Below are 16,988 nucleotides of genomic sequence, written 5' to 3'. Positions count from 1 at the left end.
GTATCTTTTTATTCTAAAATAGTGAAAATAAGAACACTTCTCAAAAGGGAGTTGTGCAGGATCGAACTCATGACCTTCTGATTCTCAGTCAGCAACTGATACTGTTGCGCCATGACAGCAGTGATAGCTAATGTGTGTCACTGTCACACACTAAGGCGGCCTTTTTTTTGTACCTTTTGTGAAAGTGTTTCTTTGATATTTGGACTTCAGGCTTCATACATTATATAGTTTATGCCTACATTTTGTCATTTGCTACTAGAATATATAAAACGTTTTTGTTTTAACAATGTGTTTACACAGATTACTGTAGAAATGCAGCACATATGAAATGCGTGTGTTCCAAATAACAATCTATTATTTCCACTCTAAAACTCCACTTCACTCCCAGATAATCAATCAAGGCATGAGCTGGCAGAAGTTCATTTACGTTCTAAGTCGTTGGGGGGATGGAATAGCCGGCTGCTGGCAGCTTGTCTTTATCAGTACATTTAGATGACAAAAGATGCTGGCGGAGAGGTGAGAACGGTTTTAAGAAGCGATTTAAGGTGGGCCGGATCTACGAGTTTTTTCGTAGGCTCTGGTAATTCTAGTGTTAATGCAAAAAACCAGGTCCTTCCAAATGGTCGTATACATTTTCTTGCTATTTGTATTATTGTAGTCTTTCCCTCTACTTACCTTTACCTGTTTTTCTTCAAGGGTAAGTGTACTCATCACGTTCGCTATCGGGTTGGTCTATGCCTTAATTTATCTACTGTTCCCAACTATTGAGTGGAGCTCACACCCTCAGCCTTAATAAACCTTGCATCACAGAGCGTATGGCAAACTTCCAGCTGCACCAGGTGCTCAAAGAAATCTAACTTATTACTTCAGTCACTCTACAAACATTAAGACAAAGCACAGAAAGTTAAAAGCAGCATGGTATTTATTACAAGAATAATAATAATACCAGTGGAACAAAGAATAATAGAAAACAGAACTGATAGAAAAGTCTGGATATATATAGTCTTTAGAAAAAGCTTATGGAAAGTTAAAGATGACAAGGATGAATGTCGCAGGTGGCTTGTGATCTAGCACTCGTAGTTGCTCATGATGCTTTTCTGATGACCAGTGACATCTTTGTCCCTTCTTCTTCCTCCCTGCTTCCTTACTTCCTTTACTCCCTTACTCACTTATTCATTTACATACTATATTGCTCCTCAGATGAGGCATATTTATTCTAAAATTCTACCTGGGGGTTTTGCAACATGTGATTGATAGATATTCTGATTGGCTGGCTGTCAATATGATGAATGAATTCACTGTCCATTTTCCCAAACAATTAAACTTTTTTTTAATGTTCTCCAAGGTATCAGCAGATCTTCCTTTCCCAGGCTGTATTTTGACCTGAGACGAAAAAGATTCATCTGAAAGTAGACAAAATCTGATTGTAAGAGCAAAGCAAAGATTTGAGATGCAAAACCAAATGAATTGTTATTAATTTAAGCTAGCTTCAGAGCCAAAATGTCAAAAAGCCAAGGGAGAAAAAAAAAATAAGAGAAAAATTGAGTGTCAAGAACAGGAAAACAACCACAACATAAATTAACTAAATATCCTTTTTCCTAAATACGTTAGAAAGTGGGATTCTTTTAGATGAGTTTACTTTATTGAGGATACAGGACAACTGACACATCCAGCTTAAATATGACTGATGCCAATTGCAACTCTACTTTGAGTCACATATCTGGCAAGCAGAGCACTGCTAAAGGCAACATGGCCATGTAATATCGGCCAAAATGGGACCATGAGTAAACAGTAAACAATAAAAAATGTAAGAAATCACCATAATGTTATGAATAACAAAATAATATATTAAAAATATTTAATTCGTATTCTACAAAGTGTTACACATGCGTGCCACAGGGTCACCTTCCAGGCTTATCCAAGGTATGTGGTACCACCCCGGGATGAAAGGTGGCACTTTTGCTAACTGTCTTGCCTCCTTTTACCCTTACAGTATCCAGAAACTGCCCCTTAAGGGCAACAGAGCCAGAGAAATCCCTTTATCTACCGCTCCAGCTGATATAAAAGGGAGATGTCCCCAGAAGTTGGTGTCTCATTTGGACCTGAGTGTCAGGGATAAGTCCAGACCTGTAGATAGCAGAGAACACCACTAGAGGACAATGAAAGGCAATTTCCTGCATTGTCTTGATAGTTTTTGTTTTATTTTTTGGGCCCCAACAATTTTGGGACTCACTCTGCCTTCTCACTCGCACTCCCCTAACAAGTGCTACTTCCAAAGGAACAAAATCACAGCAAGAAAATTATTGCACCACATCGCAAGTATGATTGTGCTCTACAACTATTATCAGAAGCTACATCACCTAAAGGAAAGATTAACGCATTGTCTAAACCACCACATTCAGCAACGTAGTGGTACATACAAGAAAATTTACAAAACTGTTTCATAAAGCCATCTAATAGTTCCATTGGCATGGGATTATTAATTTTCTTTTTGTAAGAAAATGTAGTAAACAAGAAAACAAGAAAAAACGTGTTTTTCATTTCTTCAAGGGTAATTACAAAGCTCAATCTGCAAAGTGTACATAATTTAAGTTGTATAAGTGGAAAACTATTTACTCCACAACAATTTTTTTGAAAAGTCTTGCTTCCAGAAATGATTTTGCTGATTGTGACAGGTACCTACTGGGTATGCACAAATATAGTTTTGGTTATACTGCATCACGTAGGAACTCTGAGAAATAGACATTTATATGTTTATTGACAACTTGTCATTTAGCCCGTTACAATAACGGGCACTAGAACAGTAGTGCATAAACATTAGTAGGAACAGTCTATATTAAATGGCAAGAGACTTTGACCTCATTCTTTTTGTTGGTCGTATTTTTCTTTGTCTTTCAGCCTTTCTTTTGTTGATGTTTACTTGCTGAGCTGACTGTTCTTCATGGGCTGCCGCCGTGTATTGTGTGTCTTTAATTTTCTGTGACAGTAATACTGTCTTGTACGTCCACTGGCTTGTACGTCCGTAATATACCTTTAATTTTCTCCGGCGGTAGTACAGGCATGCGCGTCGGTAATATGCCTTTAATCTCCTCTGACAGTAATACTGGCTTGTATGTGGCTGTAATATGCGTCACTGTATTGTGTACCTTTAATTTCCTCTCGCAGTAATACTGGTTTGTATTTCCATAAAACGCCTCTAACTTTCTCTGATAGTAATATCGCGCATCGCACCGTGCACACGGACACCTGGACGCACAAAGGGATTTTATTAAAGAGGATAATGTATTTAGTCACGTTTATGTTTCGCATACGCTATTAAATTCAACAAAATTAATCAACGGAATGGATTGCAGTCTTTCAGTTATTTGTCTGTAACATTTTAGAGATATTTTGAAAAAATATATACAGTGGAACCTCAGTTCACGACCATAATTCGTTCCAAAACTCTGGTCGTAAACCGATTTGGTTGTGAACCGAAGCAATTTCCTCCATAGGATTGTATGTAAATACAATTAATCCATTCCAGTTCATACAAACTGTATGTAAATATATATATATATATTTTTCATTTTTAAGCACAAATATAGTTAATTATACCATAGAATGCACAGCGTAATAGTAAACTAAATGTAAAAACATTGAATAACACTGAGAAAACCTTGAACAACAGAGAAAACTAACACTGCAATAGTTCACACTATAGTGCTAGGAACTGCTCGCTATAAACACTTTTTTTTAATGAGTTTTAAGCACAGGGGAAAAAAATGAACATTTGAAAAATCCGTAATTTAATAAACCACCAAGAAAAGTAACATTGCAACAATGCAGGCTACGAACCGATCACTGTAAACAGAAGTGAAAACAGAATTTTGCCTTCTCTACCTTATGCGTCCCTCCCTCTCTCGCTCGCTCGCTCTCTCTCTCTCTTTTGCAAGCCTGCAGCACCTGTGTGTGTGTGTGTCTCTGTAGCGCGCTCCTGTGTGTGTGCACGCCACTCTCTGGCGCTCCTGTGTGTGTGCGCGTCTGTCTCTCTCTGGCGCTGCCTGTGTGTTTGTGCAACTCTATCTCTCTCTGCCTGTGTGTGCGAGGCTATATCTCTCTCGCTGCCTATGTGTGTGTGCGCGGCTCTCTCGCGCGCGCTGCCTGTGTGTGTGCGCGGCTCTCTCTTGCTGCCTGTGTGTGTGTGCTGCCTCTGTGTGTGTACGTGTGTGTCACGCACTCTTGCTCTCTCTCTCTTGCTCGCCGCACAGGAAATGCTGAGGGAGAGACTGAACATGTATAAACCGAAAGGGAACCTGGCTTGTTCGTATACCGAGTGTGTGGTCGTGAACCGAGGCAAAAGTTTAGCAAACTTTTTGGTCATAAACCGATTAGTACGTATACCGAGATGTTCATGAACCGAGGTTCCACTGTACTTATATTTAGTATATAAATTACGTTTTGGAAAAAACACCTCTGAGACTGCCATCATGAACACTGTGGTTCCCCAGGGCTGTGTTCTAAGCCCCCTACTGTTCACCTTATTGACTCACGACTGCTGTGCCAATCACATCATAAAATTTGCAGACGACACAACAGTAGGGGCCCTCATCAGTAATAACGATGACTCCGCATACAGAGAGGAGTCAATCAACTCATTGCCTGGTGTGGAAAAAACAACCTGGCACTGAATGTCAACAAAACAAAAGAGATTATCGTTAACTTCAGGAGAAAGCACATGCCACACCGGCCACTTACAATCCATGGAAACAGTGTGGAGTCAGTGAGAAGCACCAAGTTTCTGGGAGTGCACATTACAGATGACCTGACCTGGACCACAGATACCACGTCTCTTGTCAAGAGAGCACAACAGCGACTTCATTTTCTCCGAAGGCTGAAAAGAGCAAACCTTCCCTCTCCTGTCCTCACAACTTTCTACAGAGGCACTGTAGAAAGTATATTGACCAGCAGCATCTCAGTTTGGTATGGTAGCTGCAGTGTCGCTGAACAGAAGATACTTTGAAGAGTGGTGAGGACAGCGGAGAAAATCATCGGGTCCTCACTCCCTTCTGTTCAAGAATTACACTACTCACGTTACCAGAGCAGATCCATTAAGATCATAAAAGAACCCACACACCCGGCACATGGGCTTTTTGAACTTCTGCCCATTGTAAAACGTTACCTCAGTATGCACTGCAAAACGATCAGATTTAACAGGAGCTTCTTCCTCCAGGCCATCAGAATACTATACTCTGTTAAATAACCTTCGTCCTTTTGCTCTCTTGCTTACTGTGCACTTTATTACCACAAATAGGTCTAAAGTTTACATTATATTGCATTGTAATATCGGACAATATTACATTGTCTATATTGTATATATTATGTATAAATATCGTATCCATATAGTGCAATATCACAATCACTGTGAAACGATGTGCAATATTTTCTTTCATATTATATTTCACCCACTGATTGGCTTACATTTACGTATATCTTTTGTTTTTATTGTTTGTACTGGGCTGCCTTGTGCTGTCTTACCTACTTTCTGTGTAAGAAGTGAAATGTTTGTAATGTCTGTATGCTGTCTTGCGTGCACTTGTCTTTTATGCACCTGTCTTTTATGTCTGCACATTGAGCCTGGAGAAACACGATTTCGTTCAGCTATGCATCCGTTGTTGCACTGTTGTATGGTATGAATGACAATAAAGTTCACTTACTTACTTACTTACTTATCTTTAAGATATGAAAACTCATAGACTACATGCAAAAGAGCTCCTCCAAAGGTTACAGGAGTTGTTTGTGAAATTACAAAAATGTAAATTTCATCAAGTTTCTGGGTTATGAAATATCCAATAAAGGACTGGGCATGGATCAATCAGAGGGTTCTGGTATATTCAGTTGGTCAACTCTAGACAGTATTAAGCAAATGCAAATGTTTATTGGGTTTTCAAACTTTCATCATTTAGTTCTGTAGTCTCTCAAACCACTACCCTGTGGTATAGCAGGTCCACAGCTCATGTCAAAGGCCATTTTTTTAAAAGAAATAATCGCAGCTTAGCAAGGGAGCATGGTAGTGTGCTGGAAGTGGTTCCCGGAGAAATTCATGATGCGGGCGAATCTCACTTAAGTGCACAGGTGAGGAGTTGTCTGTATCCGTAATTGTTCCCGGGAGCTGCTGATTGCCACAGCTAACCCACGTCCCTGTGATATATAGAAGCCAGAGGCAGTTAGTGAGAAGTAAAAGAGAAAAGAAAGTCGGAGGTTGCAGAAGAAGAAGGCGGCCGGAAACAGGGAGAGGAAAGCCGATGTGTGAGTGAACGAGCAAGCACAGACTCGCGTGCAGCTGAGCAGTGCGCCTGGGTGTTTGGCCAGCACCTGAGGAGCAGTCGGTAGTGGTCACTCCCGCTGAGCATATTGAAGAGCGGGAGTGACCGGAAGGAGGATGGCTCACTACATAAGGCCAGCGAAGGCAGTGGGAGTCGGGACGGGACATGAAAGCCCCAGCATGAGCGCCCTGGTCACTGGGGAGCCCAAGTCATGGTTTGGTGAAGCCTACCGGAGCCAGGGATCGGTGAGGCAAACGAACCAGCAGAAGTAGAAGGCAGAATGAAGGTCAGCTGCAGGTATGGTGGCTCCCCTGGTGCATAGCCTGGACGGGAGAAGCAGGGGAGTCACCAGTAGCAGAAAGGCACCGGGCTTTGTGTTAAAGGACAACTTCCAGCCATTGTTTTAACCTCATCGTTTTTAAAGGATTTATTTATTGTTTTTTTTAACCTCCACAATTTCATCTCTGTTTTAATGGATTATTTATTTAATGACATATTTTTGAGACACTGCACTTTATTATGAACACTGTTTTGTTTGTTGTTTTAATAAAAGCACTTTTGCACTTTTTGCACCGTCCCCTTGCTATGTTGTACCTCACTGCCTAGCTCATCTGTGACATTACCAACAGTGTTGGGTTCGAGAGCTCCCAGAAACAAGATGGGAGCATGGAGCGAACCCGCATCGTCACATACACTCAACAGGAAAGATAAAGAGAAATGGGTTTGGACTGACAAAGATAAGAGATTTTAACTCTTTCAGGGCAGATGTCGACTTTTGTTGAAACTAAGGAGTAGAGGACGGTAATCATCCCTAAATGGCGACAAACCTCACCGTTACATTTTAGTTCAACCCTCTATGCTAGTAGGAAAGTTAGCTTTGTTGATTTGACCTTGATTTCCTGCGCATGCATGAGTGGCGAAGAGCAAATGAGCTCTAAAATGGCATTGACATCTGGTGAGAGACCAAAGCAAAATAAGGGTGACGTTTTGCATATTATCGCTGAATTGGACACTGATTTTAATGTAAATGATCTGGAGATAGAGATCGAAAATGAAAGTGAGGTACTAGCATCAGCTTATCACTCCCCAGCTGATCATGGTACTGAGCATATTTGTGTAACTGATGTGCCTACTGCAGCATTCACTTACGATGACAGGAGGTGCAAACCAGGTTGCGTCACTCTTCGGCTTCCACCAGCACCCGCCTGCCGTGTGAAGACAGCCAGGCATCCTGCCCGCCACACAGTCAAGCCAACCCCATGCAGCCGCCACAGTTTTTTTGAAAAAAATATTCAGCCGTCAAGGAGTTAATATTTTAATAAAACTAATGTGTAAAAACTATTCATAGCATTATTTCCGAAAGCATTCCCACACAAGAGCATTTTTCTCAAGCATAGCACTCTATATATTATTTATACACTATACCAGTAACGGCATACTGCACGATAACGTGCAGTGAATACACCTGACTTATACAGTAGTTCTCATCCTCTTTCTCTGTATGTTTAGCATTCGTTTGCTCAGAGGTTGATGCGCTTGCTGCTTCCTGAGCAGCTCTTCTTTTCTCCACCCTAGCGGCCCGCTTCATCTCTTCTTCCGTTGGCATCTTTTCACGTTAAAACTGATGGAGTCAGTGTTTGTGTCGCAATTACTTAGTACGTTTTTCTTAACTCTTTCAGGGCTGATGTCGACTTTTGTCAAAAGGAGGAGTTGACGATGGTAATCAACTGTAAACTGTGACAAAACCAACTGTTACGTTTTAGTTGGACTTTCGTTGCTAGAAGAAAAGTTAGATTCATTGGTCTGACCGAGATTCCCTTCGCTCTCGTGAGTAGTAAGACGCACACAATGGCAAAAATGGCACTGACATCTAGCGAGAGATCAAAGCGAATGCGTAAAGCAAAATACTCTGTGGACGATGTTTTGCCTATTATCTCTGAACTGGACTATGACTTGTCGGACTCAGTTTTTGATACAAGTGATCGAAAACGAATGTGAGGTTCCAGGTTCAGCTGATCGGTCCCCAGCTCGTCGTGATACTGATAATGTTCGCCAGGGAGGACTGTCACATAACAATGACAAGAGGTAGAAACCAAATTGCAATGCACTTCGACCATGATCGCTGCTGCTGTCCCAGCCTCACATTCTTGGCAAACTGGCAACCACACAATGCAGCAACAGATGTTTTATGTTGTTTCTCAGTGAAACCATTGTTTTTTGGAAAAAATATTCAGCCCCCAAAGAGTTAATTTTTCACTTAAGCTGACACTTAAGTCTTCAATCTGCCTCAAGAATGATTTAAGATTTGAAGAGGTAGAGGAAGTGACGGCGAAGGTGGTAGGGATGAGAACGGCGCCCGTACACATACGCGGCACGACTGTCCTGCTGGCCACTGCCAAGAATTGCTTGTACAATAAAATAAAATAACAATAAAAAGAGGAATAACCTTGGTGGTCAATCATCACCCCAAAAGCGGATAGTAGAGGTCACGTAGTATGTGTGTACCAAATTTCAGGTCAATAGGTCAAATGGTTTGCGAGCTACAGGTGATTTAAAATCCTGGACAGACAAACGCACAGCCACGGTAGTGTGTTATATAAGAAGATATACTGTATATGACATAATGAGTGTATATCATCCACCTTATGACAGACACCGTATTCACAAACGAAAGACAGTCCATTGCAGGGGACGCTGACTTACACACATTTGCACCCCTTAAACAACAGGACAGTTCACAGTGGCTGCAACACATAATAATGTCGATAATATAAAAACATTTAAGTCTAAACTCGGTCACTTCTGTCTGCTACCATTCTGCTCTGAGCAATTAAAAATTTTATAGGCTTCAATACATCCAGGAATAATAAAGCTGATGGGTACCTGTGTGTCATTACCTGTGTCCCAAGACACCTCCCCTTGAAAATGCAATGGAGACTCAAAGGAGAACAAGACACAAAATAAAAATGGACGAGACAGAAAACACACACTGGGGCTTCACACGTTCCTAGTGAGAGCTGATGTTGTGCCCACTCTATAAATTTAGAGGAACCTTCACTCTATAAAGTTTTCTTATAAAGTATTCTGTTGTGTTAGCTGGACTGCAGAAGGTAAAAAGTAGGAATGCATTTTATATACCTGATGAAATATTACATGCACGTATAACATTAGAATTGTTTAATCTCTTAAGACAAAAAATCACTACAGCATGAAGCTACAGAGGGGTTCTGCATATCACTGAAGACATACGTAAAGGTAACAAATAGAATTTATTTATTTCAATTTGGCAATAATGTGCAGAATGTACTGCTTGTTGCATGATTTCATTTACTTTGTATTATTATTATTACCGTTTTATTTATACATTTTGTGTCAAGTCTGACTTATGTTATTCTGGAATGGTTTACAAATCATGCTGTTTAGCAACACTAAAAGTATGAATCAAACTATAAAATGCAGTATTAAAATAAAAAGGCACCCTCAGTCAAGATGTGTTCAAGTCGCCAGTTGTGAAGACCGCAGAGTGCATTCTGTCAGGTAGAACTCAGCACCCCATTCACAAGGCAGCTGGCATCGCCAACTCATCAATTCATAATTCAGGTGCCACCGTCAAGCCACAGGTTCAGGCGTCTGAGGAGAAAAGGCATAGGGTTAAAATAATCCAACTGCTATGAATCTTTTATGTAATAATTAACAACACATTGGGTCTTAATTTAATTGTTCTATGTACTCGGTATGATCTAATGATGTACAGTGGACCCTTTACTTATGAACTCAATTTGTTTGCGAGGGCTGGTTGTAACTCAAGTTGGTTGTAAGTCAAGACTATTTTTCCCATAAGAAATAATGGAAATGCCCTTAATGTGTTCTGAACCTCCCACAGCAACACTTACTTAACCTTTTCATAACAGAAAAGGGTTGTATAATGTGCATAATTTACCAAAAACACCAATAATTTTTCTAATGTACTAACCAAAAAGTTATAAAAAGTGCCTAGCCTACCAGAAACAACAATTTCATACTGTACTCACCATTTAAGTTGACATCTTTGGCTTGCAGGAAAGAAGGAGGAGGAGAATTAAATGGCAGGTGGTTATTGTTTGGAAGGAGTTTCCTTATATAAATGTTTTCTTTGTAAAATTGTCGAGATGGTGGATTTCAACATGCTGTACATATTAGCGAGATCAGTCACATGAACGCCACTCTCATATTTCCACACAATTTCCTTCTTCGTTTCGATTGTAATTGCATTCTTTACCTTCGTTACCTTCGCTTCCTTCCTTAGCAATTATCGAAATAAATTATATAAAGCACTACACTGACCGAAATCACGTCCACAAACACATGTATCTGGGCTCCGACTGACACTTACGAACGCTCTCGGCTGTTTGTTTACAATCGCACAAGCGGATACACGTTACCGCATTCGGGTCGTAACGCAAGATGTTGGTCGTAATTCAAAACAAAAATTTTGGTTGTAAAGCAAGTTGTTTGCATGTCAGGCCGGTCGTATATCAAGGGTCGACTGTATTACGTGTACTACATTTTGTTTGTACTTTTTTTTTGTACTAGTTTTTGTTTGATGGCTAATTACTTTGCTGTTGTGCTTTTAATGTCTTGTCTTGGTCTCTTTTTAAAAACCTGCTCAGAGATTAATTTTTACTCAACATGAATTGAATTAACTTGAGCAAATTAATACATGAAAGAGTGCTTTTTGTTATGATTTGAACAATTTCTGAAATTTCGGGCAGTGCCATGTCGGTGCTGTGGTTATCCCTGCCGTCTCACAGGCGCATGTCTGAGGTTTGATTCTCAAAGTGTTGAGGATGCCTTACACTTTCTCTCCATCTGAATGTGAAGATCTGAGTATAAGGAGCTGGGCATTTTATACGTCAGCCATTAGTACAGTGATGATTATGTTGCATAGCATATTAGAGCAACAGCAAGATAAACGATGTACAATTACACATTTGTGAAATATGAACAAATATTTATTATGTTGTCTAAGCAGTTCTAAAAGGTTTCAATATGCTTGATTGTAGTAGTAGGGTGTTGTACCGTGTTAGCCATTATGAATGTTTAAGGTTTAAAGTTTCTTTATTTAGTCATGTTTACACAAGAATACATGAAATTTGCCTTCTCAGTTGCATCTAATAAAAGACAGAATGAAATAAAACAGACAAATAGAAACAAGAAAGGTTAAGGTAAGGCAGTTAGATAATGCATATTTACACCAAAAAAAGGGTTACAGGATATATAGCAAAACCTTCATCATTATCTCCGATATTTCTTATTGAAAAGTTGTATGGCACTAGGAAGAATGGAGTTTCTGGGGCGATTTGTGTGGGTTTTCAAAGCGACTATCCTTCCTGATTTACTGAAGTTTAGTTCTACATGTAATGGATGAATGTAGTGAAAAGTCAAGCAAAATGACACCTTTTATTGGCTAGCTAAAAAGATTACAATATGCAAGCTTTCGAGGCAACTCAGGCCCCTTCACCATATGCTTGTTCATAAGCTTGTCTATTAATCATATTTTATATGGAAAACATAAAGCAAGTATAATAATGAAATTTATCATTCCACCTGCACCCAAGTAAGAATTCTATGATGGAGATCTCATCTGAACTATTACCTCATATAAAATAAAACACCAAGTGGAAATAAAAGGGTTCTGCAAAACAAATGTTTTCATCAAAATTTTTCTGCCAAAGGGATGCCAAATTTACTTGACAAGACTTCTTAAAATAAGCTAAACAATCTTAAATACAGATGTCTTGAAAAGCCAATAAAAGGAAAAATAAGACTTTAATGGCCCAATATAAAGACTTTTCACTTTCTTAAATTTCATTTTTTGCATTAAAATAGGTGTTACAATTTTGTAGCACTGGTACAGATTCTGGCCTTCTCTCTTCAAAGGAGGACTGTCTTTTAATTCAAAACTCTTCTGTTTTTATATGTCATTATCTAAGGAAAATTGTTAATTTTTTTATAACATTTACTCAAAGACAGGAAACCATTTAGTCATATGAAGAAAAATGCTAAAAAATCACCGTTAGCACCTTTTTTCACCCTTTCAGTAATGCAATCATTCAAATATGTATTGAATGTAGACATTTTGTAATTAAAGTATACTGTAATTTAAATGTTTCTTGTTTTTCTGTACAATAACATAAGCAAACCTTATTTTATATTCACTCAAAAATATATGTCTTAAGCATTTTAAAAGATCTGATCAGAGACTGAGTCTGAAGAGTTAAGTATGGGGTGAAAGCTCACTGGTGGTAGGAAGAGGCCAGAGTTGTATAAGTAACTGGAAGATAAAGAGAGACATGGTAGGTTAGCAATGGGGAAGCCTTGGCACCAGGCAGAAAGGCAGACATGACCTGTGTAGGAGAGTCAGCATGATTTTGCTTTGTTCTATTTAATGTGTATTCCCCTTATGTGTTTTGTTCAGAAAACAGAAGTTTGGATTCATCCTCTTTAGTAATTATTGTGAGTGCAGGGAGGAGCTACAAGGGTGCTTTGTCTTCTCTACGGGACACAAATTTCATGAAATTCCCTTTTTGAGCTACTGACTACTAGTGTACCATGTACGATTATTGAAGGCTGATGATAATGTCTCTGTTGATAACCTCCATAAACTCAAACCTCTATCTCTGTGGGTTTCTTTTAGGAGAAGTGACAGTCCAGGCATGAACCAAACCTCAGTGTCCGTTTCAGAGTTTGTCCTTCATTGTACAGTCGACTCCGAGAAGAAAAGCTACACAATTGCTATCCTCATCATGGTCTACTTGGTGACGCTAATTGGAAACTTCCTGGTAGTTCTGGTCATAGCAATGAATCCTCAGTTACAGAAGCCCATGTATGTTGGCATTGCAACTTTAGCAGTCATTGACCTGGTTGCCAGCACAAATATTATTCCCAAACTAATCGCCATTCTTTCAGGCGGGGCGGCTGTACCATATGGACCTTGCTTGCTTCAGCTGCTAATAGTGTTATATTTGGGGGGGGCACAATCCTATCTCTTGGCTTTTATGGCGTGTGACCGCTATGTAGCGGTTGTCTACCCACTGCGCTATTCTACACTTGTCACAAAAAGAATTGTCTGGGTTGCTGCTACATTATTAAATATTATTCCTGCTGCTTTTATTTTGACTTTTTTAATTTTTATCACTGAGCTTTCTTTTTGTAACACAAATATTCTAAATTATTGTTTTTGTGATTATTTGGCAATGGTTTCAGTGGCTTGTAATCAAAATCCTAAATACTTTGTCATTTTGTCAGCCGCTTCTATTGTGTTTGGTTTTTGTCCACTTGCATTCATTTTACTTTCCTACGCCAGGATTGCTTACGCCGCTCTGAAGATCCCATCTACTGATGGAAAAAAGAAGACGCTGAACACGGTGACCACCCATCTGCTGGTGGTGGCCCTGTCCAATATTCCAATTTTAATCTCCACTATGTTAAACGGAATAGGAGTGACGCTGTCCACCGAAGCGAGTAACGCTATGGTAATTGTAGCAATTACTGTGCCGCCGATGTTCAACCCCTTAATATACAGCTTCAGAAACAAGGAGATAAGAGGCAGCATCAAGAAACTTTTTAAAAGGGCATAAAATATGTCACACCTTCTGAAGACTTCAGATTTATGCTTTATGATCAGTGAGATGCACATGCTGTCAAGAGAATGCATATGACATTTGTCTTAGTGTATTTTAAGAGATTAATTCTTGCATGTTAGTTATAGTGGCAAGACAAAGTTTGTAAACTGTTTGGAAATAATATCATTTATGTATAAATGTGTCTTAAAATATTGTCTGATCTTCATCTAAGTTACACTAATGAATACAAATAGTCTGGTTTAACGCCTAACATTAAAGTTATTGTATTGTTTTTGTACATATTGAATAAATCATTCAAACATTCACAGTCTGATGATTTGAACAAATGCTAATTAGAGTCAGTAATTTGTAAATCTGGAGTTTAACAAATGAAATAAGAGTGCAGGTGTTGTTTAGAGATACTTTGACCAATAAAACAAAATTCAGACCTTTCCCGTTTGCACAAGAAGCATCTGCTGGTATGAAGAATGCAATGCAAAAAAAGGAGATATCAGAAGATCTAAGCTACGATGTTACAAACAGCTTTCACAGAGTATAGATATTCATTAGTCCACAGTTAGACAAACTGTGTATCCCTGGACACCGAGACATGGAGTTGAAGCAGAAATCTTAGATTAGAGTGGAGTGGTGGCTCTGAGGGTAGGGATCTGCACTGGCAATTGGAAGGTTGCCGGTTTGAGTCCCGTAAATGCCAATAGGGACTCTGCTCTGTTGAGCCCTTGAGCAAGGCCCTTAACCTGCAATTGCTGAGTGCTTTGAGTACTGAGAAAAGCGCTATAATATACAAAATGCAAAGAATTATTATTACAGTAATCCCTCGCTACTTCGCGGTTCACTTTTCGCGGATTCACGACTTCGTGGATTTTATATGTAAGCATATCTAAATACATAACGCGGATTTTTCGCTGCTTCGTGGGTTTCTGCGGACAATGGGTCTGTTTACTTGCTTCCTCAGTTGGTTTGCCCAGTTGATTTCATACAAGAGATGCTATTGGCGGATGGCTGAGAAGCTACCCAATCAGAGCACGCAGTTAAGTTCCTGTGTGCTGCTGATTGGCTCAGCGACGGAGTGTTGCATTAACCAGGAAGTCTCATCTCACTCATTCATCATTAACGTGCTAATGCTTCAGGGGCCGTGTCCAAGCACCAACAGAAGATGCAAATGATTGCAGAAAAGGTAAAAGTTTTGGATATGTTGAAGGAAGGGAACAGCTACACCGCTGCAGGACATCGATTCTTTTTATTTAAAAAGGAGGAAAAGCATATAAGATCTACGGCCGCAGTGTCCTTTAACCAGGGTGCAAAACGAGTTGCAAGTGGACGTGATAAGGCAGTAGTCTGGATGGAATCTGCTTTAGGAATCTTTGCAACAAGGTTGACGACGTCATGACCGCCTACAAGCTGCTACGTGTACTTCGCTATACAGTAAGTGTAAACTTATCTACCGATTTCATATTGCTTAGCAGTTGTCCCTGTTTTTAATAGAGTAAATGGTGGGTTGTAAACAATACAGGGAGGGTTTAAAAACGTCCAAATACACGTTAAATAATTAAATAAATATAGTGTCCCTACTTCGCGGAAATTCAGTTATCGCGGTCGGCCTTGGAACCTATCTCCCGCGATAAGTGAGGGATTTCTGTATTAGATTAGATAAACATTATTAATCCATGGGGAAAAACAGATGTGCACAGCAGCAGAAACATAAAAAACAAGGAGATAGACTCACGGGACAAATAATACAGCCAATCATTCAATCAATCAATAAATTAATAAATAAACAAATAGCTCCTTCCATGACTTTCTCCTACCTCTAGACCAAATTGGCAGTTGTAGTACTCCTATTTAAATCCCCACCAAAGATTGCCTGACCATCCATAAAGCAGTGCAAAGTCTTTAGATTTCTTAATGTACCATTTTCACTAATCATGTAGCTCAAACTGGTCTTTAAATGCTTTGTTTACTGGCAGTTACAACATTTCACACAGTGTGAAGTTGTGGGCAGCTGGAAAACTGAAGCAAATTAGACAGGAGGACACAGGCAGGAAGAGGTGGAATCAAAGGCGGGCAACTGAGAAGATACCTTGGACACTAGCTAGACAGGGTGCCTGACCTTCTTCCAAAAAGACAATATGATACTTACTGTAGAGAGAATCAGAAGTCTGAAGAATGCAGGACCACTCAAAAGTTACTTGAGAGTGTTTCAGACTGGTTTTAGGGCTTGGGTGGATGTAATGCCATGGTGAGGTTTTAAAGTCAAAGTCAAAGTCAAAGTGAACTTTATTGTCATCTCAATCATATACAAGTATACAGATAGACGAAATTGCGAAGCTCAGGGTCCACAGTGTAACAACATGACATGCAAATAATAAATTAAAAATAGAATTAAAAATTTTTAAATTAAAATTTAAAATTAAAAACACAAACAAGACAAGACAGTGTGCAAACGTAGGACAAAGAAGTAGCAGCGATATTAATATGTAAGATATGTAATATAATAAATAATAGATATAGATAATACAGAAATTATCAGTGTATGATGACGTGTAAACAATGACAGGTCAGAATGTTTCACAGCAGAAGGATAACAAGAGTGTCAAAATCCTTAAAGGTCAGTATAAGATTTTCAGTTCTTTTCTACCTGTACACTCGTCTTTATAGGAAAGTGGCTCGCATGTATAAAAGTTCTGTTTTTAGCGGTGGTTGAGGCCGTGTGGAAGGTCCCAGGGGGCAGTCTAACAGCTTGGGGGTAAAAACTCTCCTGCAGCCTGGCAGATCTGGCTTTGATGCTGCAGTATCTTCTCTTGGATGGCAAAAGTGTGAAACGTCCATGTGAGGGGTGTAAGGGGTCCTGCACAATGCTGCAGGCCTTGCGGACACTGCGTTTGTAAAATATGTCCTGTAGTGAAGGGAGAGGCACCTCAATAATGTTCTCTGCTGTCTTCACTATCCTTTGCAGGCGCTTGCGGTCGGATATGTTGCAGTTGCCATACCAGACAGTGATACAGCTGGTCAGAACACTCTCAATGGTGCCTCTGTAGAACATAGTGAGGACGGAAGG

At 39.6% G+C, this 16,988-nt stretch overlaps 1 protein-coding gene across 2 annotated transcripts in view; it reads left to right on the top strand.

The window, feature by feature from the left end:
• The window catches only part of LOC127527364 (olfactory receptor 24-like), a 263,056-nt gene extending 249,113 nt beyond the window's left edge, over positions 1 to 13,943 (top strand). Inside the window, exons 1-2 of one of the 2 annotated variants that reach the window (XM_051925933.1) lie at positions 9,312 to 9,560; positions 12,982 to 13,943. In XM_051925933.1, coding sequence (XP_051781893.1) covers positions 13,001 to 13,924 — 924 coding nt within the window. In that variant the 5' untranslated portion in view covers positions 9,312 to 9,560; positions 12,982 to 13,000 and the 3' untranslated portion in view covers positions 13,925 to 13,943. Of the gene's footprint in view, positions 1 to 9,311; positions 9,561 to 12,981 lie in introns of those variants that run through there. The other variant, XM_051925932.1, reaches the window with a different exon arrangement.
• The last annotated feature ends 3,045 nt before the right edge of the window (positions 13,944 to 16,988 follow it).

The sequence above is a fragment of the Erpetoichthys calabaricus genome, chromosome 4, assembly GCF_900747795.2.
Source record: "Erpetoichthys calabaricus chromosome 4, fErpCal1.3, whole genome shotgun sequence".
Taxonomy (NCBI): Eukaryota; Metazoa; Chordata; class Cladistia; order Polypteriformes; family Polypteridae; genus Erpetoichthys; species Erpetoichthys calabaricus.
This window is presented reverse-complemented; position numbering and strand designations above follow the sequence as displayed.